The 27,119-nt window shown below is 47.0% G+C and overlaps 1 protein-coding gene across 1 annotated transcript in view; it reads right to left on the bottom strand.

Annotated features, from left to right (window-relative positions):
- Window positions 1-17,804, bottom strand: part of ANKRD60 (ankyrin repeat domain 60) — a 71,501-nt gene extending 53,697 nt beyond the window's left edge. Inside the window, exon 1 of the mRNA XM_069243583.1 lies at window positions 17,469-17,804. Coding sequence (XP_069099684.1) covers window positions 17,469-17,724 — 256 coding nt within the window. The 5' untranslated portion in view covers window positions 17,725-17,804. The remainder of the gene's footprint in view (window positions 1-17,468) is intronic.
- Between the last annotated feature and the right edge of the window lie 9,315 nt (window positions 17,805-27,119).

The following is a 27,119-nucleotide window of genomic DNA, read 5'->3' as shown; positions in this document are numbered from 1 at the left end:
CACTAAACTGAGAAATATGCACTGTGCAGCACACATACAAAGTAGGAAAAGATTTTTCACTTGTCTAGGCATAGTATTTTGTACAAGAAGGGTAACCTTCCTGTACAAAACCTATTGTAGACTCAGGCACACACACTAGCACTATGCGCTAAGGTGTGTGCCTGGCGCACAGCAGCTGAAATCAGTGCCTGTGCTAGGGAGAGAGGAGGAGAGAGCCATTTCAATATGAATATGACTCTCTCCTACTCCCTGCCTGTCACGCAATACAGCGCAGCATCTTTAGCTGCTGCACTGTGTTCCATGACACCAATCAGAATCTGGGCTTGTGTTTCTTTAAAATGCCATTGGCTATATGTGAACCACAGGGAGATGTGGCCTAGTGGCTAATGGTGACGACTTTGGAATATGGAGAACATAGTTTGAATCCTGTTCTCGGCTCAACATTCCCATACATGCCAACATTTTAGAAGAAGTAAGTGGGAGATTTAAAAGAATAATCAGGAGAAAGTATTTCCCCCATTGACTTCTATTAAAGGAGAGGCAGTGTCAGGAGCCAGGCAGCCAAAATAATGCAATTTTTTGCTTCAAAAATCATATGTCTCCTGCATTAATCGGGTCTGTTGGAATGTATGTGTAGGAAGTTGGCTCTGTGTATACTATCTCAAAGTGAGAGATAGTGTGCACAGAGTCCAAGGGTTCCCCTTAGGGGTTGATAGTGGCAAAATTAGATAATACTAATGTTCTATTTTGTGGTAGTGTGGTCGAGCAGTAGGCTTATCAGAGGGTAGTGTTAAGCATTTGTTGTACACACACAGGCAATAAATGAGAACACACACTCAAAGACTTAACTCCAGGTCAATAGGTTTTTATATAAAAAAAATATGATTTTACTAATTTATTTTAGAGCCACAAGATTCAGGATTCAAGTAAGTACATAAATTGTAAGGTACTTGGCATAGGTAAATATGGAACTTTGAATTAAAACAGTAATGTACACAGTTTTGGCAAAAATGGCAATAAGCTATTTTAAAAGTGGACACTGTGCAAAAATCATCAGCTCCTGGGCGAGGTAAGTACAAGTTAGATTATCAGGTAAGTAAAGCACTTACAAGCTCAGTCTCCAGGGCATAGGCAGCCCACCGTTGGGGGTTCAAGTTAACCTCAAACACCCAGCACCAGTAACAGAGGGCCAATCAGGTGCAGAGGTCAAAGTGGGGCCTAAATAACATAAGCGCCTATAGAGACTAGAGGTGCTCTGGTTCCAGTCTGTTAGCAAGTAAGTACCTGCGTCCTCGGGTAGCAGAACAGGAGGGTTTTGTAGAGCACTGGGGGGGGTCACAAACAGGCACACAAAATACACCCTCAGCAGCACAGGGGAGGCCGGGTGCAGTGCATGAAGTAGGTTTCGGGTTTTAGGTTGAAATCAATGGAGAGACCCGGGGGTCACTCTGGCAATGCAGGAAGGGCACAGGGGGGCTTCTCGGGCCAGCCACCGACTGGGCAACGATGAGGGCGACCTGCTGGTCACTCCTGCACCGGTAGTTGGTTTCTCTCGAGCCTGGGGGCTGCGGGTGCAGTGCTTCTTCCAGGCGTCGGGTTCTTTGTTACCAGGCAGTCGCGGTCAGGGGGAGCCTCTGGATCCTCTCTGCAGGCGTCACTGTGGGGTTGCAGGGAGGTCGTCTCAGGGAGTCCACGTCGTTGGAGTCGCCTGGGGATCCTCTCTGCAGTGTTGGTTCTTCTGGACACAAGCCGGGGGTGTCCGGTGCAGTGTTGGGGACTCACGCTTCCAGAGTGAGGCTGGAGTCCCTTTAAAGATGGTTTCTTTGTTGCTGTTTGAACAGAGCCGCTGTCCACAGGAGTTTCTTGGTCCTTTGGTTGCAGGGCAGTCCTCTGAGTCCTCAGAGGTTGCTGCTCCCGCTGGATGCATCGCTGTGCAGGGTCTTTGAGTCTGGGGACAGGCCGGTAGGCTGGAGCCTAGTCAGTTGTCGTCTCCGTCGCCTCTGCGGTGCTTTCAGGTCAGCAGTCCATCTTCTTGTAAGTCATAAGGAATCTGAAGTCCTGGGTTCAGGGTCACCCCTAAATACTGAATTTAGGAGAGTGTTAGGGCTGGGGTGCAGTAGCCAATGGCTACTGTCCCTGAGGGTGGCTACACCCTCCTTGTACCTCCTCCCTTTGGGGATAGGGGCACATCCCTATTCCTATTGGGCTAAATCCTCCTAAGCAAGATGGAGGATTTTCCAAGGAGGGGGTCACTTCAGCTCTGGTCACTTTAGGGGTGGAGCTGGCTGAGGGGGTGACTCCTCCTTGTTTTTCTCATTATCTCCCCGGACTTGCCGCCAAAAGTGGGGGCTGTGTCTGGGGGGTGGGCATCTTCACTAGCTGGAGTGCCCTGGTGTAGGAGGCTGGCCTGGCTTGTAGTGAGTACCAAGGGGTACTTACACCTTGCACCAGGTCCAGGTATCCCTTATTAGTGTAGAGGGGTGTCTAGCAGCTTAGGCTGATAGAAAATGGTAGCTTAGCAGAGCAGCTTAGGCTGAACTAGGAGACGAGTGAAGCTCCTACAGTACCACTAGTGTCATATGCACAATATCATAAGAAAACACAATACACAGATATACTAAAAATAAAGGTACTTTATTTTTATGACAATATGCCAAAGTATCTCAGTGAGTACCCTCAGTATGAGGATAGCAAATATACACAAGATATATGTACACAATACCAAAATTATGCAGTAATAGCAATAGAAAACAGTGCAAGCAATGTATAGTCACAATAGAATGCAATGGGAGCACATAGGGATAGGGGCAACACAAACCATATACTCTAGAAGTGGAATACGAACCACGAATGGACCCCAAACCTATGTGAGCTCGTAGAGGGTCGCTGGGACTGTAAGAAAACAGTGAGGGTTAGAAATATAGCCCACCCCAAGACCCTGAAAAGTGGGTGCAAAGTGCACCTAAGTTCCCCAGAGAGCACAGAAGTCGTGATAGGGGAATTCTGCAAGAAAGACCAACACCAGCAATGCAACAACAATGGATTTCCAGACGAGTACCTGTGGAACAAGGGGACCAAGTCCAAAAGTCACGATCAAGTCGGGAGTGGGCAGATGCCCAGGAAATGCCAGCTGTGGGTGCAAAGAAGCTGCCACCGGATGGTAGAAGCTGTGGATTCTGCAAGGGCTAGAAACTTCCCCTTTGGAGGATGAATGTCCCACGTCGTGAAGAGTCGTGCAGAGGTGTTTTCGTGCAGAAAGACCGCAAACAAGCCTTGCTAGCTGCAAGGATCGCGGTTAGGGTTTTTGGATGCTGCTGTGGCCCAGGAGGGACCAGGATGTCGCCAATTGCGTGAGGAGACGGAGGGGGCGTCCAGCAAGACAAAGAGCCCACTCAGAAGCAAGCAGCACCCGCAGAAGTGCCGGAACAGGCACTACGAAGTGGAGTGAACCGGAGCTCACCCGAAGTCACAAAGGAAGGTCCCACGACGCCGGAGGACAACTCAGGAGGTCGTGCACTGCAGGTTAGAGTGCCGGGGACCCAGGCTTGGCTGTGCACAAAGGAAATCATGGAAGAGTGCACAGGAGCCGGAGCAGCTGCAAAACACGTGGTTCCCAGCAATGCAGTCTAGCGTGGGGAGGCAAGGACTTACCTCCACCAAACTTGGACTGAAGAGTCACTGGACTGTGGGAGTCACTTGGACAGAGTGGCTGAGTTCAAGGGACCTCGCTCGTCGTGCTGAGAGGAGACCCAGAGGACCAGTGAAGCAGTTCTTTGGTGCCTGCGGTTGCAGGGGGAAGATTCCGTCGACCCACAGGAGATTTCTTCGGAGCTTCTAGTGCAGAGAGGAGGCAGACTACCCCCACAGCATGCACCACCAGGAAAACAGTCGGGAAGGCAGCAGGATCAGCGTTACAAGGTCGCAGTAGTCGTCTTTGCTACTTTGTTGCAGTTTTGCAGGCTTCCAGCGCGGTCAGCAGTCGATTCCTTGGCAGAAGGTGAAGAGAGAGATGCAGAGGAACGCTGATGAGCTCTTGCATTTGTTATCTAAAGAATTCCCCAAAGCAGAGACCCTAAATAGCCAGAAAAGGAGGTTTGGCTACTTAGGAGAGAGGATAGGCTAGCAACACCTGGAGGAGCCTATCAGAAGGAGTCTCTGATGTCACCTGCTGGCCCTGGCCACTCAGAGCAGTCCAGTGTGGCAGCAGGACCTCTGTTTCCAAGATGGCAGAGGTCTGGAGCACACTGGAGGAGCTCTGGGCACCTCCCAGGGGAGGTGTAGGTCAGGGGAGTGGTCACTCCCCTTTCCTTTGTCCAGTTTCGTGCCAGAGCAGGGCTGGGGGATCCCTGAACCGGTGTAGACTGGCTTATGCAGAAATGGGCACCATCTGTGCCCATGAAAGCATTTCCAGAGGCTGGGGGAGGCTACTCCTCCCCAGCCCTAACACCTTTTTCCAAAGGGAGAGGGTGTAACACCCTCTCTCTGAGGAAGTCCTTTGTTCTGCCTTCCTGGGCCAAGCCTGGCGGGACCCCAGGAGGGCAGAAACCTGTCTGAGGGGTTGGCAGCAGCAGCAGCTGCAGTGAAACCCCTGAAAAGGCAGGTTTGGCAGTACCCGGGTCTGTGCTAGAGACCCGGGGAATCATGGGATTGTCTCCCCAATACCAGGATGGCATTGGGGGGGCAATTCCATGATCTTAGACATGTTACATGGCCATGTTCGGAGTTACCATGGTGAAGCTACACATAGGTATTGACCTATGTGTAGTGCACGCCTGTAATGGTGTCCCCGCACTCACAAAGTCTGGGGAATTTGCCCTGAACAATGTGGGAGCACCTTGGCTAGTGCCAGGGTGCCCACACACTAAGTAACTTAGCACCCAACCTTTACCAGGTAAAGGTTAGACATATAGGTGACTTATAAGTTACTTAAGTGCAGTGGTAAATGGCTGTGAAATAACGTGGACGTTATTTCACTCAGGCTGCAGTGGCAGGCCTGTGTAAGAATTGTCAGAGCTCCCTATGGGTGGCAAAAGAAATGCTGCAGCCCATAGGGATCTCCTGGAATCCCAATACCCTGGGTACCTCAGTACCATATACTAGGTAATTATAAGGGTGTTTCAGTATGCCAATGTAAATTGGTCACTAGCCTGTTAGTGACAATCGGGAAAGAAATGAGAGAGCATAACCACTGAGGTTCTGATTAGCAGAGCCTCAGTGAGACAGTTAGTCATAACACAGGTAACACATACAGGGCACACTTATGAGCACTGGGGCCCTGGCTGGCAGGGTCCCAGTGACACATACAACTAAAACAACATATATACAGTGAAATATGGGGGTAACATGCCAGGCAAGATGGTACTTTCCTACACAACCCCCCCCCCCCCCCCCCCCACGAAGGACAATAAGACTAGCCATGACCTGATGAGTCTTCATTGTCTAAGTGGAAATATCTGGAGAGTCCATCTGCATTGGAGTGGGTACTCCCAGGTCTATGTTCCACTGTATAATCCATTCCCTGTAGGGATATGGACCACTTCAACAATTTAGGATTTTCACCTTTCATTTGTTTTAGCCAAAGTAGAGGTTTGTGGTCTGTCTGAACAATGAAGTGAGTGCCAAACAGGTATGGCCTCAACTTCTTCAGTGCCCAGACCACAGCAAAGGCCTCCCTCTCTATGGCAGACCAACGCTTTTCTCTAGGGGTCAACCTCCTGCTGATAAAAGCAACAGGTTGATCCTGGCCCTCAGAATTAAGTTGTGATAAGACTGCCCCTACCCCTAATTCAGATGCATCAGTTTGGACAATGAATTTTTTGGAGTAACAGGGGCTTTTCAGGACAGGTGCAGAGCACATGGCCTGCTTCAGCTCCTCAAAAGCTTTCTGACAGCTAGCTGTCCACAGTACCTTTTTAGGCATTTTCTTAGATGTGAGATCATTAAGAGGGGCTGCTATGGAGCCATAGTTCTTTATGAACCTCCTGTAATACCCAGTGAGGACTAAGAAGGCTCTCACCTGGGTCTGAGTTGTAGGGGGAACCCAATCTATAATAGTTTGGATTGTCCCCTGAAGTGGTGCAATCTGTTCTCCACCTACCAGGTGTCCGAGATAAACCACTTTGCCCTGCCCTATCTGGCACTTTGAAGCCTTGATAGTGAGGCCTGCCTTTTGCAGGGCCTCTAAAACTTTCCACAGGTGGAGCTAAAGACAGCTATATCATCTAGATATGCTGCACTAAAAGCCTCCAACCCTTGCAGGACTGTATTCACCAACCTTTGAAAAGTGACAGGTGCATTTTCAACCCAAAAGGCATTACTGTGAATTGGTAGTGCCCTCCAATGGTTGAAAATGCAGTTTTTGCATCCTCTGATAACTTGATCTGCCAATACCCTGCAGTCAAATCAAAGGTGCTTAGATACTTGGCAGATGCCAGTGTATCTATTAGCTCATCTGCCCTGGGTATAGGGTGAGCATCAGTTTTGGTTACCTGGTTGAGACCTCTATAGTCTACACAAAACCGCATTTCCTTCTTTCCATCTTTGGAATGAGGTTTTGGTACAAGTACCACAGGAGAGGCCCATGGACTTTCAGAGTGCTCAACCACTCCCAGTTCAAGCATTTTCTGAACCTCTTGTTTTATGCAGTCTCTGACATGGTCAGGCTGCCTATAGATCTTACTTTTGACAGGCAAGCTGTATCCAGTATCTATAGTGTGCTCACACCAAGAAGTGGTGCCTGGCACAGTAGAAAAGAGTTCAGAAAACTGACCCAGTAGGTTTATGCAGTGGTCTTTCTGCTCAGCAGTAAGACAATCTGCCAAAACTACACCTTCCACTAGAGCATCTTGTTCTGTGGAAGAGAAGAGATCAGGGAGAGGGTCACTCTCTTCTTCCTGTCCTTCATCTGTTGCCATGAGCAGGGTGAGATCAGCCCTGTCATAGTAGGGTTTTAGGCGATTGACATGGAGCACCCTAAGGGAACTCCTGGCAGTGCCCAAGTCAACCAAGTAGGTGACTTCTCCCTTTTTCTCAACAATAATGTGGGGTCCACTCCATTTGTCTTGGAGTGTTCTTGGGGCCACAGGCTCCAAGACCCACACTTTCTGCCCTGGTTGGTACAGAATCAGAACAGCCTTCTGGTCATGCCATTGCTTTTGGAGCTCTTGTCTGGCCTGAAGGTTTTTACTGGCCTTTTTCATATACTCAGCCATTCTGGATCTTAGGCCAAGTACATAGTCCACTATGTCTTGCTTAGGAGCTTTTAAAGGTTGTTCCCAGCCCTCCTTAACAAGTGTTAGAGGACCTCTTACAGGGTGTCCAAATAGGAGTTCAAAGGTGCTGAAGCCCACTCCTTTTTGGGGTACCTCCCTGTAAGCAAAAAGGAGGCAAGGTAACAGGACATCCCATCTCCTGCGGAGTTTTTCAGGGAGTCCCATTATCATTCCTTTGAGAGTTTTATTAAACCTCTCAACCAGTCCATTTGTTTGTGGATGATAGGGTGTGGTGAACTTGTATGTAACACCACATTCCTTCCACATGGCCTTTAAGTAAGCAGACATGAAATTGCTTCCCCTGTCTGATACCACCTCTTTTGGGAAGCCCACCCTGGAAAAGATTCCCAGGAGGGCCTTTGCCACTGCAGGAGCTGTAGTGGTCCTTATAGGAATTGCTTCAGGATATCTGGTGGCATGGTCCACTACCACCAAAATAAACCTATTGCCTGAAGCAGTAGGAGGGTCAAGGGGGCCAACTATGTCAACCCCTACCCTTTCAAAGGGAACCCCAACCACAGGCAGTGGAATAAGGGGTGCCTTTGGAGTGCCACCTGTTTTGCCACTGGCTTGACAGGTTTCACAGGACTTACAAAATTCTTTTGTGTCCTCTGACATCCTAGGTCAATGAAACAAGGGGACAAGCCTGTCCCAAGTTTTCATTTGCCCTGAATGTCCAGCTAAGGGAATGTCGTGGGCTAGAGTTAGGAGGAACTCTCTGTATTGCTGAGGAATCACCAATCTCCTGGCAGCTCCAGGTTTTGGATCCCTTGCTTCAGTATACAAGAGGTTGTCCTCCCAGTAAACTCTGTGAGAGTCACTGACATCCCCATTTGCTTGTTTGACAGCTTGCTGTCTGAGACCCTCTAGTGTGGGACAGGTATGCTGTGCCACACTCAGCTCCTCCCTGGCAGGCCCCCCTTCACCCAAAAGCTCAGCAGTGTCTGCTTCCAGCTTCTCTGGTGTAGGTTCTGCACAGGGTGGAAATTCTTCTTCCTCAGAAGTTGAATCCACTTTAGAGGGAGGGATAGTAGGTAGTGTTTTACCTTTACTAACCCTAGCTTGAGGGAGCACTTGGTCCATTCTTCCAGGATCCAAGTCACCCTGTCCTTTTTGCTTTTTGCCCTGAGCCCTTGTCAAAGCAAAAATATGCCCAGGAATGCCCAGCATTGCTGCATGAGCCTCCAACTCCACATCTGACCAAGCTGATGTCTCTAAATCGTTCCCTAGTAGACAGTCTACAGGTAAATCTGAGGCAACCACAACTTTCTTTGGACCAGTACCCCCCCCCCCCAGTTGAGATTTACAACAGCCATGGGGTGGCTAAGTGTGTTGTTATGAGCATCAGTCACTTGGTACTGGTGACCAAGTAGGTGTTGTTCAGGGTGGACCAGTTTCTCTATTACCATGGTAACACTGGCACCTGTGTCCCTGTAGGCCTGAACCTCAACACCATTTATTAGGGGCAGTTGCTTGTACTTATCCATATTAAGGGGACAAGCAACCAAGGTGGCCAAATCAATGGCACCTTCAGAGACTAACACAGCCTCTGTGGTCTCCCTAACAAGACCAACCCCAACTAAATTACCAAAAGTGAGCCCAGCTACTCCCTTGGATTGGCTATTAGAAGGTTTGCTCCCACCACCACTGCTATTACTAGGGGCACTAGGTGTAGCAGTAGGGGTTGTGGTAGTGGGAGGCTTGGTGCTTTTCTTTGGACAACTGGGATCTGTTGTCCAATGGCCTTTTATTTTACATAATTAGCACCATGGTTTCTTTTCTTTGTTTTGATTTGAAGAGGATTTGGGCCCACCACCCCCACCAGAGTGTTTTTGTGGGCCTGATGAAGACTCATTTTTAGATTTGTCCCCACCATTGTCAGAAGACTTACCATCCTTCTTCTTGCCATCCTTGTCACCCCCTGTATGAACTTTTCTGTTCAGCCTTGTTCTGACCCATTTGTCTGCCTTCTTTCCCAATTCTTGGGGAGAGGTCAGATCAGAGTCTACCAGGTACTGGTGTAACAAATCAGACACACAATTATTAAGTATATGCTCTCTCAGGATTAAGTTATACAGGCTGTCATAGTCAGAAACGTTACTGCCATGTAACCACCCCTCCAAGGCCTTCACTGAATGGTCAACAAAGTCTACCCAGTCTTGTGAAGACTCCTTTTTGGTTTCTCTGAACTTGATCCTGTACTGTTCAGTGGTTAAGCCATAACCATCTAGGAGTGCATTCTTAATAACTGTAAAATTATTGGCATCACTTTCTTTAATAGTAAGGAGCCTATCCCTACCCTTTCCACTGAAAGATAGCCATAGGATAGCAGCCCACTGCCTTTGAGTGACCTCCTGTACAACACAGGCCCTCTCAAGTGCAGCAAACCACTTGTTAATGTCATCCCCCTCCTTGTAAGGGGGAACTATCTTGTGCAGATTCCTAGAATCATGCTCTTTTACAGGATGACTATTGGGAATACTGCTGCTGCCACCATGGGGTCCAAACCCCAACCTCTGTCTTTCTTTTTCTAAGTCAAATGCTTGTCTATCTAAATCCAGCTGTTGCTTCTTGAGCTTCAGCCTGGATTCTTCCACTCAATCTATTGAGCTCCCTTTCTAACACTCTGTCTTCAGGGAGGGTGGGTTGGGCATGCCTTGACACAGAAGAATGGTGTGAATGAACAGAGGGAGACCTGTCCCTAACAGATGGCACTCTAACACTCTGGCCTACAGACGTAACACTCCTACTGTGATGGGAACTCACATTAGTACCAGCCATGCTAGGTGGCTTGCTAGGGGGCAGGCTGGGAAGGTTCCCTTCTAACACTCTTACTTGGGGATTCCCAGAATCAGAGTGTGAACCATCAGCTAATTTCTCTACAGATGTGCCAACTAAGGTCTTATCCTGTTCAATGAGCATATTAACTAACAGTTCTCTTGAGGGATTCTTCCCTACCCCTAAACCTCTTTCAATGCAGAGACTCCTTGCTCCTTTCCAGCTAAGGTGATCATATGCAAGTTTAGTCAGATCAACAGTTTGACCTGTACCAGACATTATAGAAAAGGTTTAAGGGACAGAAAAAGAAAGAAAAAGTTTCAGATTTTTTTAAAGAACAGAAAAAAAAACTTTTTTAACAACTTTTTGAAAGTTTTTAGAGGTACTTTTCAGCACTTAGCAAAGGAGTAAGAGAAGAAAAGCAAAACTTTTTGATTAGGTGTACATACACTGAACTTGTTTTGTATATTTTTCTCTTATGAAAAGTACAAAATGACAAAGTGGTAAGTAGTTGCAAGTACTTATCCTACCGCTGCACAACCAATGTAGGAGGCTGGCCTGGCTTGTAGTGAGTACCAAGGGGTACTTACACCTTGCACCAGGTCCACGTATCCCTTATTAGTGTAGAGGGGTGTCTAGCAGCTTAGGCTGATAGAAAATGGTAGCTTAGCAGAGCAGCTTAGGCTGAACTAGGAGACGAGTGAAGCTCCTACAGTACCACTAGTGTCATATGCACAATATCATAAGAAAACACAATACACAGATATACTAAAAATAAAGGTACTTTATTTTTATGACAATATGCCAAAGTATCTCAGTGAGTACCCTCAGTATGAGGATAGCAAATATACACAAGATATATGTACACAATACCAAAATTATGCAGTAATAGCAATAGAAAACAGTGCAATCAATGTATAGTCACAATAGAATGCAATGGGAGTACATAAGGATAGGGGCAACACAAACCATATGCTCTAGAAGTGGAATGCGAACCACGAATGGACCCCAAACCTATGTGAGCTCGTAGAGGGTCGCTGGGACTGTAAGAAAACAGTGAGGGTTAGAAAAATAGCCCACCCCAAGACCCTGAAAAGTGGGTGCAAAGTGCACCTAAGTTCCCCAGAGAGCAAAGAAGTCGTGATAGGGGAATTCTGCAAAAAAGACCAACACCAGCAATGCAACAAAAATGGATTGCCAGACGAGAGTACCTGTGGAACAAGGGGACCAAGTTCAAAAGTCACGATTAAGTCGGGAGTGGGCAGATGCCCAGGAAATGCCAGCTATGGGTGCAAAGAAGCTGCCACCGGATGGTAGAAGCTGTGGATTCTGCAAGAACGACAAGGGCTAGAAACTTCCCCTTTGGAGGATGGATGTCCCACGTCGTGAAGAGTCGTGCAGAGGTGTTTTCATGCAGAAAGACCGCAAACAAGCCTTGCTAGCTGCAAAGGTCGCGGTTAGGGTTTTTGGATGCTGCTGTGGCCCAGGAGGGACCAGGATGTCGCCAATTGCGTGAGGAGACAGAGGGGGCGTCCAGCAAGACAAAGAGCCCGCTCAGAAGCAAGCAGCACCCACAGAAGTGCCGGAACAGGCACTACGAAGTGGAGTGAACCGGAGCTCACCCGAAGTCACAAAGGAAGGTCCCACGACGCCGGAGGACAACTCAGGAGGTCGTGCACTGCAGGTTAGAGTGCCGGGGACCCAGGCTTGGCTGTGCACAAAGGAAATCCTGGAAGAGTGCACAGGAGCCGGAGCAGCTGCAAAACACGCGGTTCCCAGCAATGCAGTCTAGCGTGGGGAGGCAAGGACTTACCTCCACCAAACTTGGACTGAAGAGTCACTGGACTGTGGGAGTCACTTGGACAGAGTTGCTGAGTTCAAGGGACCTTGCTCGTCGTGCTGAGAGGAGACCCAGAGGACCGGTGAAGCAGTTCTTTGGTGCTTGCGGTTGCAGGGGGAAGATTCCGTCGACCCACTGGAGATTTCTTCGGAGCTTCTAGTGCAGAGAGGAGGCAGACTACCCCCACAGCATGCACCACCAGGAAAACAGTTGAGAAGGCAGCAGGATCAGCGTTACAAGGTCGCAGTAGTCGTCTTTGCTACTTTGTTGCAGTTTTGCAGGCTTCCAGCACGGTCAGCAGTCGATTCCTTGGCAGAAGGTGAAGAGAAAGATGCAGAGGAACTCTGATGAGCTCTTGCATTCGTTATCTAAAGAATTCCCCAAAGCAGAGACCCTAAATAGCCAGGAAAGGAGGTTTGGCTACTTAGGAGAGAGGCTAGGCTAGCAACACCTGGAGGAGCCTATCAGAAGGAGTCTCTGATATCACATGCTGGCCCTGGCCACTCAGAGTAGTCCAGTGTGCCAGCAGCACCTCTGTTTCCAAGATGGCAGAGGTCTGGAGCACACTGGAGGAGCTCTGGGCACCTCCCAGGGGAGGTGTAGGTCAGGGGAGTGGTCACTCCCCTTTCCTTTGTCCAGTTTCGCGCCAGAGCAGGGCTGGGGGATCCCTGAACCGGTGTAGACTGGCTTATGCAGAAATGGGCACCATCTGTGCCCATAAAAGCATTTCCAGAGGCTGGGGGAGGCTACTCCTCCCCAGCCCTAACACCTTTTTCCAAAGGGAGAGGGTGTAACACCCTCTCTCTGAGGAAGTCCTTTGTTCTGCCTTCCTGGGCCAAGCCTGGCTGGACCCCAGGAGGGCAGAAACCTGTCTGAGGGGTTGGCAGCAGCAGCAGCTGCAGTGAAACCCCTGAAAAGGCAGGTTTGGCAGTACCTGGGTCTGTGCTAGAGACCCGGGGAATCATGGGATTGTCTCCCCAATAACAGGATGGCATTGGGGGGGCAATTCCATGATCTTAGACATGTTACATGGCCATGTTCGGAGTTACCATGGTGAAGCTACACATAGGTATTGACCTATGTGTAGTGCACGCCTGTAATGGTGTCCCCGCACTCACAAAGTCTGGGGAATTGGCCCTGAACAATGTGGGAGCACCTTGGCTAGTGCCAGGGTGCCCACACACTAAGTAACTTAGCACCCAACCTTTACCAGGTAAAGGTTAGACATATAGGTGACTTATAAGTTACTTAAGTGCAGTGGTAAATGGCTGTGAAATAACGTGGACGTTATTTCACTCAGGCTGCAGTGGCAGGCCTGTGTAAGAATTGTCAGAGCTCCCTATGGGTGGCAAAAGAAATGCTGCAGCCCATAGGGATCTCCTGGAACCCCAACACCCTGGGTACCTCAGTACCATATACTAGGGAATTATAAGGGTGTTCCAGTATGCCAATGTAAATTGGTAAAATTGGTCACTAGCCTGTTAGTGACAATTTGGAAAGAAATGAGAGAGCATAACCACTGAGGTTCTGATTAGCAGAGCCTCAGTGAGACAGTTAGTCATAACACAGGTAACACATACAGGGCACACTTATGAGCACTGGGGCCCTGGCTGGCAGGGTCCCAGTGACACATACAACTAAAACAACATGTATACAGTGAAATATGGGGGTAACATGTCAGGCAAGATGGTACTTTCCTACACCTGGGGCATTGTAACATGAAGCCTGAGCCTTTGAGGCTCACTGCTAGGTGTTACAGTTCCTGCAGGGGGGAGGTGTGAAGCAACTCCACCCAGTGCAGGCTTTGTTTCTGGCCTCAGAGAGCACAGAGGGTCTCACCCCAGGAGATCGGAAACATGTCCCTCAGGGGCAGGCTGACACAGACCAGTCAGTCCTGCACTGAAGGATTGGGTAAAATACAGGGGGCATCGCAAACCACAGCACCGAGACCGCCCTCATCGCCTGCACAGACGACATCAGGACCAGAGTGGAAAAGGGCGAGACTGTCGCCCTCATCCTCCTAGACCTCTCTGCAGCATTCGACACTGTATGCCACCAAACCCTCTGCGCACGCCTTTTTGACGCCAGAATTTGACACAAGGCCCTGGACTGGCTCACCTCCTTCCTCGCCGAAAGAACCCAAAGAGTTCGCCTCCCTCATTTCCGGTCACCAGCCACCAAGATCATCTGCGGGGTCCCCCAAGGATCCTCCCTCAGCCCCACCATCTTCAACATCCACATGGCCCCACTCGCCAACATCCTCCGCCCCCACGGAATCACCATCATCTCATACGCAGATGAAACCCAGCTCATCATCTCCCTCACCAGGAACCCAGCCACCGCCAAGATAAACCTATACGCCGCACTCCTCGACATCGCCAAATGGATGACAGCAAGCCACCTCAAACTAAACTCAAACAAAACAGAAATCATCATCTTCGGCCCCAACAAGACAGCATGGATGACTCTTGGTGGCCCACCACCCTCGGACCACACCCAACACCCACCACCCATGCATGCAACCTTGGCTTCGTTCTAGACTCATCTCTCTCCATGACCCAGCAAATCAACGCCATATCATCCTCCTGCTTCAACACCCTTTGCATGCTACGGAAGACTTTCAAACGGATTCCTTTAGAAACAAGGAGAACAGTCACCCACACCCTCATCAGCAGCAGACTGGACTATGGCAACGCCCTCTACGCAGGGACCACAGCCAAGCTTCAAAGAAAACTCCAGCAAATTCAGAACGCAGCCGCACGTCTCATCCTCAACCTCCCTCGCCACAAATACATATCCACCCACCTCAGATCCCTACACTGGCTATCCATCAACAAAAGGATCATTTTCAAAGTCCTCGTCCACGCTCACAAAGCCCTCCACGACACGGACCGGCCTACCTCAACAAACGAGTAAACTTCCACATACCAACTCGACAGCTCCGCTCCACCGACCTCGCCCTCGCTACAGTCCCCTGCATCCAACGCACCACCACCGGCGGCAGACCCTTCTCCCACCTCGCCGCCAAGACCTGGAACTCCCTCCCCACCAACCTATGCAAGACACAGGACCTCCTAACCTTCAGCCTTCAGAAAGCACCTCAAACATGGCTTTTTGAGCAGTAACCGGCAACCCCCCACCCCAACAGCACCTTGAGACCCTAACGGGTGAGTAGTGTGCTTAAGAAATTATTTGATTGATTGATTGAAAGATGCCCTCTGTGTGCATTTTGTAATAAATCCAGCACTGGCATCAGTGTGGGTTTATTATTCTGAGAAGTTTGATACTAAACTTCCCAATATTCAGTGTAGCCATTATGAACAGTGGAGTTTGTTTTGACGAACTCCCAGACCCTATACTTAATATGGCCACACTCTACTTACAATGTATAAGAATGGAATTAGACACCGTGGGGCATATTGCTCATGCAGCTATGTCCTCATCTGTGGTAAAGTGCACCCTGCCTTAGGGCTTTAAGGCCAGCTAGAGGGGTGACTTACATACGCCACAGGCAGTATTTTGTGTGTATGGCATCCTGAGGAGAATGCCATGTCGACTTTGCCTTTTTTCCCCCACCAACACACACAATGGCAGTATGCATGTGTTAGGTGAGGGGTCCCTTAGGGTGGCACAACACATGCTGCAGCCCTTAGGGACCTTTCCTGGACACAGGGCCCTTAGTACCACTGGTACCTTTTACAAGGGACTTATCTGTGTACCAGGGGTGTGCCAATTGTGGAAACAATTGTATATTTTTAGTGAAAGAACACTGGTGTTGGAGCCTGGTTAGCAGGGTCCCAGCACCCTCTCAGTCAAGTCAGCATCAATATCGGGCAAAAGAGTGGTAGGGGTAAGTGCAACAAAGAGCCATTTTCCTACAGTATGTATTACCACATTCCAGGCAAATCACATAGGGGCAAAATTAAGGAATGTGGTGCTGCACCCAGTGCAGCGCCACTTTCCTTGCGCCCCCTACAGCCACCATGTTTGCGCCGTATTTAAAAAATGCCGCACCATGACGCAGGGTAGGGGGGCAATCGCGTCATTTTTCCTACGCAATTGATGTACTCTGCAGGAGTGGCGCCAAATTTTTATTATAAATAATGGTATGCCCCCTTTTTATGCCTGCTCTGAGCCAGCCTTAAAAGTGCCAAAAAATGCCCCAAGGAAAGCTCTTATATTTCCTTGCGCCATTTTTTCGGCCCTCCTAACGGGGGAAACACCTCCCTTGCATACAATATGCTTGGCGTAGGCATAAAGTGGCACAAGGGTTTACAAAGTGGCACAATGCATGCAGTGCGCCACTTTGTAAATATGGTGCAGGGAAAATGCCACCTTAGCACCGCCTTAGCGTCTAAATAATTACGCTATGGCGCACTAAAGTGGCGCTAGGGGCTCTTAAATATGCCCTTAATTTCTTTGTGCTAAAAACGTATAAGTTTAGCACTGGTGTAGTGATATAATACCCTTGGGCCACGTAAAAATAAATATATGTTCGAAACACAGTCCACAAGTTTTGCAATGTATGAAATGTGTTTAGCGTTACTCTGTTCTTGCGCTGTTGGGATATACTAACAGGTGTTAGCTTGAAAAGCCAGGGGCCGTTAACTATCTTTTAACTGCAAGCATATAAATAATGAAGGGTACACAGAAATACTTAAGCACAAAATTCCACTCCTTTGCTGTGCCACTCATTTCTGTAGGATGATCGTGTTTACTATGTGCTTTGCTTCTGTTTAGAACATGTCAATTATTGAGCGTTGCCTCAATGGAACGTACAAAGTCAGTAAAACAAGAATTGCTTATTGTGCAAAATATTTACTGAGAAGTAAGACCTGGGATCCACAGAAGTACTTTTTGTACAAGTCGACAGTGTCCAGAATAGCTAAGACATAGGAATGACGTACTGTGAAAAGTGATTTAGTGCGCAGAGTACCTTAAGCCTCAGTGGATACCGAGCGCTCATTTGCGCAGTTTACGACACATATAAGTTACCCACGGCTAGGTCGGAAGTTCTGCGAATCTTTGTCCTAATTTACGAACAGTTACAGTATGCATGCAGGAGGACGATGTACAGTACACCTTTGCAAATAAACATAATGTGCACATGGTCACTCTATGGAGAGGACTCGTGGAGATCTCTGAATGTTGCCAGGTATGGCATAGTATGGTGTGGAGTGTTTATATAGCGCTTACTATCCCTGGAGGCGCTGAAGGCGTGTTCGGAGCGAACAGCTCATCCATTCCTTTTCTATTACAATTTAGAACATGTAAGCCTACAGTTACAAAGGGGAAAACGCTTGTACATCACCAGAACGCCAAGAATGAAGGTAAGCAGTAAGCCAGATATGCTCCTGTCCAAGCGCACAAAACAAAATAGGAACTCTGCTGGAAATGGCTTGGCGGGAACTGCTGACACTTAAAATGCTCACTTTACAGAGCACTAAGGTTTTGAAATCCCCTTCGAAATCGTTGGGAATACTCTTGAAAAATCTCATAACTACTACCGAAGTTCACACCCCTCTGACACTACGAAATACAAATTCTACAATACCATCCGCCACCCACCCAAATCCCACCTTCGTCCAGGTAGTTGAGCCTCTGAAGCTCGGCCGGGACACCGGCCACGAACTCTAACTGCTCCTTCAGCTCCCGGAGCCGGGTCTGGGGACTACATCCGGAGACAGAGAACAGCTCCCCGGTGGCTTCTAGGCGCACGGAGACGGTGTACTGCCGCCCTCCGTGGGAGGAGGCCAGCTTGGGAAGCCCCTGGAGCCTGGTGCCCGTCGCCAGAGCCCTGCTAGGGGAGGATGAGAGGCCGAAGGGGCGCGCCATTGCCAAACCAGAAGCCTGGCTTCTCAGCGCATCCGCCCGGTCCGGTGTCTTTGGGAGTATTACAGACGCGTCGCTAGGTGACCGGGGCCATAAGTCCTCCTCCCGACACAGAGGAAGGCATTAGCACCGTAAACACCTTCCCAAAAGAGGGAACAAGCACAAACTGCGGCGGGGGACATCTTGGGTTGGTTCGCAGCGGCTCGAAAATTCAAAATACGGTCCAGATATGAGACTTTGCCCCCCTTGTTGCGTCTATTAGACAGACGTCGCGTGCGTTTACAGGGTTGTAGTAAGTTCCGTAATTATTATATTATTGCAAATATTGCCTATACGCCGTTGCATGCCCTGACTTGCAACGTCAGACGCGTAGGCCACCGCACAGGCCAGCTATCCTCGCGGGGAAGTTCGTGGTTGGAACAGTGGTGTATATGTTGTTTTATTGTTTTCGTGTACTCGTATTATAATTTTACTTTACGCTACTATTCCAACCCAAGAGGCACTGACGGAAATAATGAAACCAGTAAAGAGTGTAAGTAAGGTCTAAGGGTTAAAGAAAAATCAGAATTAAAAACACAAGAGTAGTGGGTAGATGTAGAAACATTGACAAATCCAATAGGAATGGCTATTTTATAAGTGAAAGTAGTGCTTATTGGCAAGTCTGTTGTGCAAGTCAGTGAACATGAGAATGAGTCAACAGTTGGCTGGTAAGTCAGTGAGTACATACATGGATGAGTGATTGACTGCAAACAAAACAAGCATTGGCATTGATCTGGTCTATACAAGAACTGTTGGCTTGCCAATGGGTTTTTCCATGTTGTACACTAGTGTGGCTGCTGTTAAACGTTAGTGGTGTGGAGTGTCATAGAGTGGAGTAGGGGAGTAGTGTTGTACAGTGGATTTGTTAGAGTAGAGCAGAGTAGAGAAGTACAGTGTCATAGAGGGGAGTAGAGTTCAGTGATGGAGTGTCAGAGTGAAGTGGTGTAGAGGGGAGTGGAGTGAAGTGGATTGAGGTAGTCTGATGGATTGAAGTAGAGTGGGGTGGATTAGATTGGATTAGAATAGACTGGGGTGGATTGGAGTGGGTGGACTGGACGGGGTGGGGTGGATTGGAGTGATGTTGATTAAAATGGGGTGAGTTGGATTGCAGTGGGGTGGAATGAAGTGGGGTAGATTAGATTGAATTGGTGTGTGTGGATGGAATTGGAGTAATAGAACTGGATTGGGGAGGGTGGATTGAATTGGAATGGGGTGAGGGAGTGGGGTGCCGTAGAGAGGGGTGGATTAGGTGGGACTGGAGTGGGGTGGATTAGACAGAACTGGAGTTGATTGGATTGGACGAGAGGGGGTGAATTAGATTTATTTGAGTGGAGTGAATTGCACTAGAGAAGTGGATTGGACTAGAGTGGTGTGGATTAGATTGGGGAGGATTGGAGTATGGTGGGCTGGATGGATTGGCTTGGGGTTGACTGGAGTGGGGTGGATTAGATTGGTTTAGAGTGGATTGGATTGGAGTGCGGCGGATTGAAGTGGAGTGGGGTAGGAGGGAAGTGAGGTGGATTGGATTGGGGTGGGTGGTGTCAACTCTAGACAGTTTTCCTCTTTCTGCCCTCAGAAATAATCACAGCCTTTCATCTTGGGTTCACAGGATTGACTTTATTTCACAGCCAGGAGCCTCACTGTAATGCTGCAAAGTCACGTACAAGGGAGAGTCTCAAAGATCATCTGGCTGTGTCCAATACTTATACACTTTAACAGGCATTGAATATAGTAGCTGATGCATACATTACAACCCAGCAAGCAGATCTGTTAGACATGATGTGATTTCTTTCTCAGCCTCTATCTTTTATGTAATTGACGCCCTACACTTCCTGGGCTGGGGGTATTCTGCCGCTTCTAGATAAGATAACCAGTTCTGTTTCTTGGAACTGTTTGTGTTCTTTCTCTGCCTACGCCTTGTAAATAATCTATGTACTGAAACTCAGGGCATAGCACATACTTTATATGTTTGTTTTGTGCACGCTTGTTTGGTTGAGTGGCACAAAATAGGGTCTCTTCACAAGATGGAGTTAAGGTTCTGTTTCCTATCTCCACAGTGGACTGGATGCAGTGAATTGGATTGGAGTGGGGTGCATTGAAATGTGGTGGATTTGATTAGGCTGGGGTGGAATGGAGTGGGGTGAATTGGATTGGTGTGGAGCAGTGCTTAATTTGTAAAGAAAAACGTGCCGGTGCCCAAAACTCTCCTCTTAAACTTGCGGCTACTGCTATTAAATGTGCAAACACGGAATACTGAGGCAGCATAACCCTAAAAATATCTCAGGCATCTTCAATCCATTTAAAGCCACTCCCTGCCCCCCCAGCTCACTCTTGCAGCTTTCTGCTTTCTCCCATTGTGACACTTTTTCATTTTTCTCTTCCTCCGTCTTTCCCATATGTGTCTTTTGTTTGCAGTAAATGCTTGAGGCAGAAAAATAAGTGTAAGTGCCGGCCCTCAAAAATAAGGGCCAGTGCTCCCTACCTGGACACAACAAGCACAAATTAAGCACTGGTGTTGAGTGGATCAGATTGGATTGGTGTGGGGTGGACCTTTTGGAGTGGGGTGCATTTTTTGACTGGGTTGGATTTGAGTGGGGTGGGTTGGATTTGAGTGGGGTGGGTTGGACTGGAGTGAGCTGGGTTGATGTGGTTTGGAGTGGGGTGGATTGGACTGGAGAGGGGTGGAGTGAATTAAGGTGAATTGGATTGAAGTGGGATGGATTGGAGTTTGGTGGACTGGGTTGCAGTGGATTGGATTGGGGTGTATTGAACTGGAATATACTGGAATGGATTTGAGTGGGTGGATTGGGTTGGACTCAGTAGGATTTGAATGCAGTGGATTGGAGTGGGGCAGATTGTTTTGAATTGGAGTGGGGCAGATTGGAGTGGGGCGATTTAGAGTGGGTGGAATGGTGCAAGGATTGGAGTGGTCCAGATTGTTTTAAATTGGAATGATACAGATTGGAGTGGGGCAGTTTGTTTTGGACTGGTGTGGGGCAGATAGTTTGGAGTGGAGCAGATTGTTTTGGATTGGAGTGGCGTGGATTGGAGCAGGCAGATTGTTTTGGATTGGGGAGGGGCAGATTGTTTTGGATTGGAGTGTGGTAGATTTTTTGGATTGGATTAGGGAAGAATTGTTTTGGATTGGGCAGTTTCTGTATACATTGGAGTGGGGTAGATTGTTTTAAATTGGAGTGGGACAGATTGTTTTGGATTGGCGTGGGGCAGATTGTTTCGGATTACAGTGGGACATATTGGAGTGAGTCAGATTGTTTTAAATTGGAGTGGGGAATGTTGTTTTGGATTGTAGTGAGGCAGATTGTAGTGAGGCAGATGATTTTGGATTGGAGTGAGGCAGATGATTTTGGATTGGAGTCGGGTACATTGGAGGCAGATTGTTTTGGATTAGAGTGGGGCAATTCCTTTTAGATTTCAGTTGGGCAGATTGTTTTGGATTAGAGTGGGGCAGATTGGTTTGGATTGGAGTGGGGCAGACTGTTTTGGATTGCAGTGGGGCAGATTGTTTGGGATTGCAGTGGGGCAGATTCTTTTGGACTGGAGTGGGGCGGGTTGTTTTTTTATTGGAGCAGGGCCAATTGTTTTCGATTGGATTGGGGCAGATTGGAATGGGGAAGATGGGGTAGATTGGAGTGGGGTGGGTTGGAAGGATTGGAGTGTTTTAGATTGGGGTGGATTGGAGTGAGTGGTTGGTTTTGGATTGGATTGGTCTGTGATCAGTTGGTTTGAGTGGGGTTGATTGGATGGAGGGGGACAGATTGGTGTGGGGTGAGGTGGGCTGGATTGGATTGGAGTGGGGTGGGGTGAATTTGTGTGTGCAGCACAATTATATGCTAAAGCATAATTTAGGAAATTAGACATAAGATAGAAGCAATGTTGCTTTGCAATATTTAGTACAAGATAACTGTCATCTTTTGATAACAGTGCCTACGAGCAAAAACAAAAATACATGAGTGCAAAGAGAGAAAAGAAGACTTGGCAAAATAAAATAAAAGAGTTAACTATAGAAAATAAAACTTTGCAATTTTGTTTGTTCTGCTGGGCACATTTTTGCCAGTCACACGCTTTTTGTTTGCAGGGCCCTAGAAGTTAACAAAAAGTACCTTAATCACCATGGGAGCAGAGGACCAGCACTTATTAAGTTGAGTCAATCAGTGCTTGGTCCCTGCTCCACAGACAGGAACAGAAATGATGCTTGGCCTGCAGTGACCAATTAGGAGGCTATAAAGAAGAGTGCCAGGCAAGCCAACAAATTGTGAGCAATGGGCAGGGCTCCATGTCCTTTTTAGGCTAGAAGAACAGTGATTCAAGCCCAAATTCTTTCCTGCCTCGATTATGGCAATTCACAGTACATGGGCAGCCCGCTGACAGTTTCCACAAGGTTACAAATTATTCAGAACTCAGCCGTATGAATACTGCTGGGTATTCCAAAATCACAATCAACAAACGCACAGCCTCAAAGGTATGCATTGGTTACACATAAATAGCAGAATACAATTTAAGGCTCTCTGTATGGTCACGTAGGTTCTCATTATCCTAATGAGTCTACTGGATTTGGGTGGCAGAATCACCTGAATTGTAGGGTACTGAGTACAATTCCACACCATGTGACACCTGTCGGTCCAATCCTGGTTTTTCTAGCCAACTAACAGTGCCTCATCGCCACCCGAGAGCCGGGATGATTGTGGCAACCGGGCGCATGACTGAGAGGACTTCTCAGGGGAATCGTGATAGATCAGATCTCATCCTTTTCTCTCAGTTACATTAGTCTCACAATACAAAGTCAAAAAGAAGCAAAGTATAATTCAATAAGGTTTATTGAAGTAACTGCAACTTAGATAAAATGGCATGTATTGCAATAGCTTGGATGATAAAACACACTAGAAGCAAAATTGTGACAAGAGTGAAACACAAAAACAGTCCCACCATACTGTCACTAGGAACAATATATATATATATATATATATATATATATATATATGTATCCTACCTAAGATATGTTAGAGCACGGAGTATTGCAGTGACAGAAGTTCTAGTTTGTCTTATGATTATTTGTCTACATTTATTTAGAAGATTTAGCTACACAATTACTATTCTGTATCTTTACAGTAAGATTTTGTGATTTGTTTGCATTAACCCGAGTGTTAATTTGTAATAAAACCGTTTAACTTTATTTCTGTTTTGGGTCCTTATTGTCTGAGCAAATTGGTTACACTGTAAATTAAATGTTGATTGATTGTTACCTGATTCCGTAGTTAAACCCTTGCAAAGTTTCAAAAATCACCGACCTCAGAAATCGAGCGTACTTTATAATCCATCATAAGCAAATGTATTACAAAGAGGTTTGGTACAGGTACAAAAGAATTACTGCTGTTATCCAAGGGCAAGAATTACAATGAGGATGGGCACCGTTATCTCAAGAATTACCACCATTCCACATGTTTAGATCTGATCCAATAATCAGTCATTCTCAGTGCATGTTTACATTTGACCATTGCTCAATGTGCATTAGTGCACATTGATATTTGTACCATCACTCTTTAATCTTGAATGCTTGCACAGATTTGTTCTCAGACATACTGAGTGCCAGCTCAGAATTACACCATCACTTGGAAATCTTGGCTGCACAGCTGCATTTTTGCCATTATTAATTAATCCTTACTGCATATTCAGATTTGCACCATTACCTACTAATTCTATGTATTTTCAAACTTGATCCATTTCTCAGTATTCTTTAGTACATGTTCAGATTTACACCATTTTTAAGACTCCGAGTATGCTCATATTTGCATGTTTTGTTATGTTATGTTATCAGTGGTTTTATAGCTTGCTAAACACCAGTGAGGACATTCAGGCACTCTGTAGCAGTTGTGTGTGGCAGGTCTGAGGGGCTTCATTAAAAAGCCAGGTCTTCAGCTTCTTGCAAAATTCAAGAAGATAGGAGGAGGGTCTGATATATTGTGGAGTGTCATGCCAGGCTTTAGGGGCCAGGTAGGAGAAGGCGCAGCACCTTGCTCTACTTTTGTGTATGTGTGGGTTGTGGGCTAGTGAGAGTCCGGCAGAGCTGAGGCTCTGGAAGGTTGGTGGAAGTGAATGGTACTGTTCTGATAGGCAGAGTATGTGTTGTGAAGTGCTTTGTAGGTGTAAGTGAGGAACTTGAAGTGTGTCTGTTTGTGTATTAGGAGCAAGTGGGGTTTCCTAAGGTAAGGTGTGATGTGGGCTTGGAGTGCAAGGTTAAGCACAAATCTGGCTGCTGCATTTTGAACGATCTGCAGTCTTCTTGTGAGCAGGTTGGTTATCCCTGCATACAGGGTGATCCCATAGTTTAGTCTGCAGGTAATGAGAGCTTGGGTAAATATTTTCCTGGTTTGTCTGGTAGCCAATTGAAGATTTGGGGTTGTAGATTTTTTCAACTTCAATATTTATTACTGATTCTCTTGCCTGTGTCCTCTGCAGTTGTGAATATAACCTAATTCGGGCAAAATAGGGCATTGTTTTTTTGATCGCTTTTGTCTGTGTCCCATTTTTATAACAGGACAGGGATGGGCAAAAGAAAAGCTCTAGATAGCCGACCAATGCCTTCACAACCTGTTCAAGGCCCGTCAATTGATAAGATGATTCAAAGGGCACTTGGAGTGTTCACTAACGATATAGAATTGACTGAGCGTTGCCTTACTCTCCAGTCAGGTTGGTCGACTGTGGGGAATAGCCCCCCATCGCATGCACTCTTTCCCAGGCTGAGACACCATTGTCAGAAGATCCTGCACGATTAGGAATCAATGGTGTATTAGTCCCTAATCCTGGAGGAGCTGGCACTAACCCTTCAAGGAAACAAAATGGGCGGTCAAAGAGAGCAAGGCCAGCAACTCCACAAGCTAGCATAGCTCCTACAGCAAAAGTGAATAATTTAATTGATTCTGTTGGGACCCTGAGTGAGGACTGCCCTGGCGATGTTTGCTCAATTAAACCAAAGTGGATTGATCAAGTCATTACAGCTAGTATGGATAATTTTAAGGGTTTGCTTAGAGCAGAAATTAGTCCCTTAATGGCCCACCTTGTTGCCATAGAAAGTAAGTTGGCTTCAGTAGGGGAGTCAGGGGCTCAGTTAATTATGGGCAAAAATATCAAAGTTGTTCTTACAGCTGAACGTAGCCCATTGGCTGCATAACCTGATTCCATAGAGAAGGATTTTTACTGCTTAACGGGTGCAGGTGTCAGTTCTGCAGTTGGAAATACAATAGGTGTTAACAACACCGGGGCTGGTAATGGAGTCACTGATATAGATTTGGTTGGGGAATTACAACCATCTGCCAGTATTGTGGCAGCGAATTCTAATCGGTCAGCATGAGCCACCTTACTAAATGATCCCAGCCCAATTACCACTTCAGCAGGTTTGGCAGCTTCTCCCCCCTCATTCTCCCACCAGAGCCTTCCGAATTGAAAAAAACTCAGGGTACATATTAGGAGATCCTCGCCCAGGGAAAATATGGGTTCTAGAGATGGACACAGGTTACCAAGAATCAATTTACCTCCAACGTCATGGCCATATGTTGCAATCTTAAGTAGAGTACCTAAGCTCAGTGTTAACCAGAAGGAGTCCTATGATATCCTTTGGATTGGCTGGTTAAGCAAAGAGATTTCCCCCTATCACAAGCACGAAGGGGCATATTTACTATTGTCTTGCGCCTAATTTTTGTTTACACATATTTGGTGCAAAACTAACTCCATAATTATAATTTGGCGCTAGACCCATCTAGCACCACATTTATGGCGTTAAAATCATTTTTTGGATATGGAAACCTACTTTGCGTCAATGAGATGCAAAGTAGGTGATCCCGCCCAAATAATGGCTCTATGGCCTTAGCGCCATATTTATTCCCCGTGCTAAAATCATGCACAGGAGGGAGGAGGGGTAAAAAAAAATGGTGCAAAGCTTGCTTTTCACCATTTTTTAACACCTGGGTCAGGACTGGCGTTAGGGGATCTGTGGGCATATTTCCACACTGGAGTATTTTTATAGACCCGTGACAAATCCATCAACAAACAGCCCGTACCAGCACCAGTGTCCTATTCCAGTTCAAGATTGTTCTCCTGTATTGAGGGGGGCTGACTTATATGCAATCCCCACCTATAATACGTTTGAGACGCTAGATTGGCTCCTTAGAACCAACCAGCATTGTGCCCATGCACACCCTGAGTCTACGGGGAGGGATTAACTAATTCCTTGTAGTTGCTTTGTCTGTTCTATTTTGACATCTCTTCCAGTACTATCTGAATCCACTGGGACACAATTTTCCTGTGGTCCTGAGCCGAGCTATCTACCTTATGATAGTTCTGGAGTAGTGCCTGAGTCGCCTCAGGCTCCATATTTTTTATTAATCTCCTGGAATGTGGCAGGATTGGGTCCTAAATTGGTGGACCCAGAAGGGTATGATTTTATTGAGTAATTTAACATCTTCCTTTTTCAGGAGACTTGGGCCAAACAACTCCTGTTTATCGCAGGATTCATAAATTTCTGTAAAGCTGTGGCCTCTTTAGTTGCGGGAAGACCATCTGGGTGGCTATATGTAAAAACATTTATGGCTGCCTAGCCTCAGTAGGTGAGGGTGGACTCTCCAGATTTGCTCTGCGTCTGTCTTAACATACCCAGTAATTGGTCATTATATATATATATATATATATATATATATAAAGGTTTACTCTAGATCTGTTGGCATGAAAAATGAGTCAGCGGTCTTGGATATTTTGAATCTCTATCTTTCTCAAATCCCTTCCTCTGCAATAAAGGTGATAGGGGATGACAAATTGTCAATACGAGCCGTTAATCATGGACAACCAGCTCTTTCTTCTGGAAGAAGACAGCAATAGGGGGTCCCGGCAACTGGTTGTGCACCTATTAAATAATGGACAACAGTGGCCCTCCAAATAAATGCCCGCATTCTTAATCTGGACTGTGCCCCTGTAATGGTAGGATATCCTCTGACCCCCATGGTGCCCACATGTATAATAGTATTTACCATACTAGTCTGATAGATTATATGATGTTAGATATCAGACTGTGGATTAATTTAGTCGATATGGCAGTCATCCCCGACATGATAGTAATCATAATGCTTTATCCCTGTCATTGATAAACGTTAACAAAAAAAGCACCATTCACAACGATGGTCATTATGATATCATGTTGGTTGTTTCAAGTAACAGGCGTACAATTAAATGGAGTAATGAGCAGTGCTCGCAGGAGTCAATTGCATGGATTAACTGCTTGTTAGCCAGTTCACTGGCCCTGTCCATATGTGCCAAGGAAACTTTGGAGTTGGCAACAGAAATAAGTGTGCAAT

This window comes from Pleurodeles waltl, chromosome 7 (assembly GCF_031143425.1).
Source record: "Pleurodeles waltl isolate 20211129_DDA chromosome 7, aPleWal1.hap1.20221129, whole genome shotgun sequence".
Taxonomy (NCBI): domain Eukaryota; kingdom Metazoa; phylum Chordata; class Amphibia; order Caudata; family Salamandridae; genus Pleurodeles; species Pleurodeles waltl.
The sequence above is the reverse complement of the archived record's forward strand: the minus strand, read 5'-3'. Positions and strand labels throughout refer to the sequence as shown.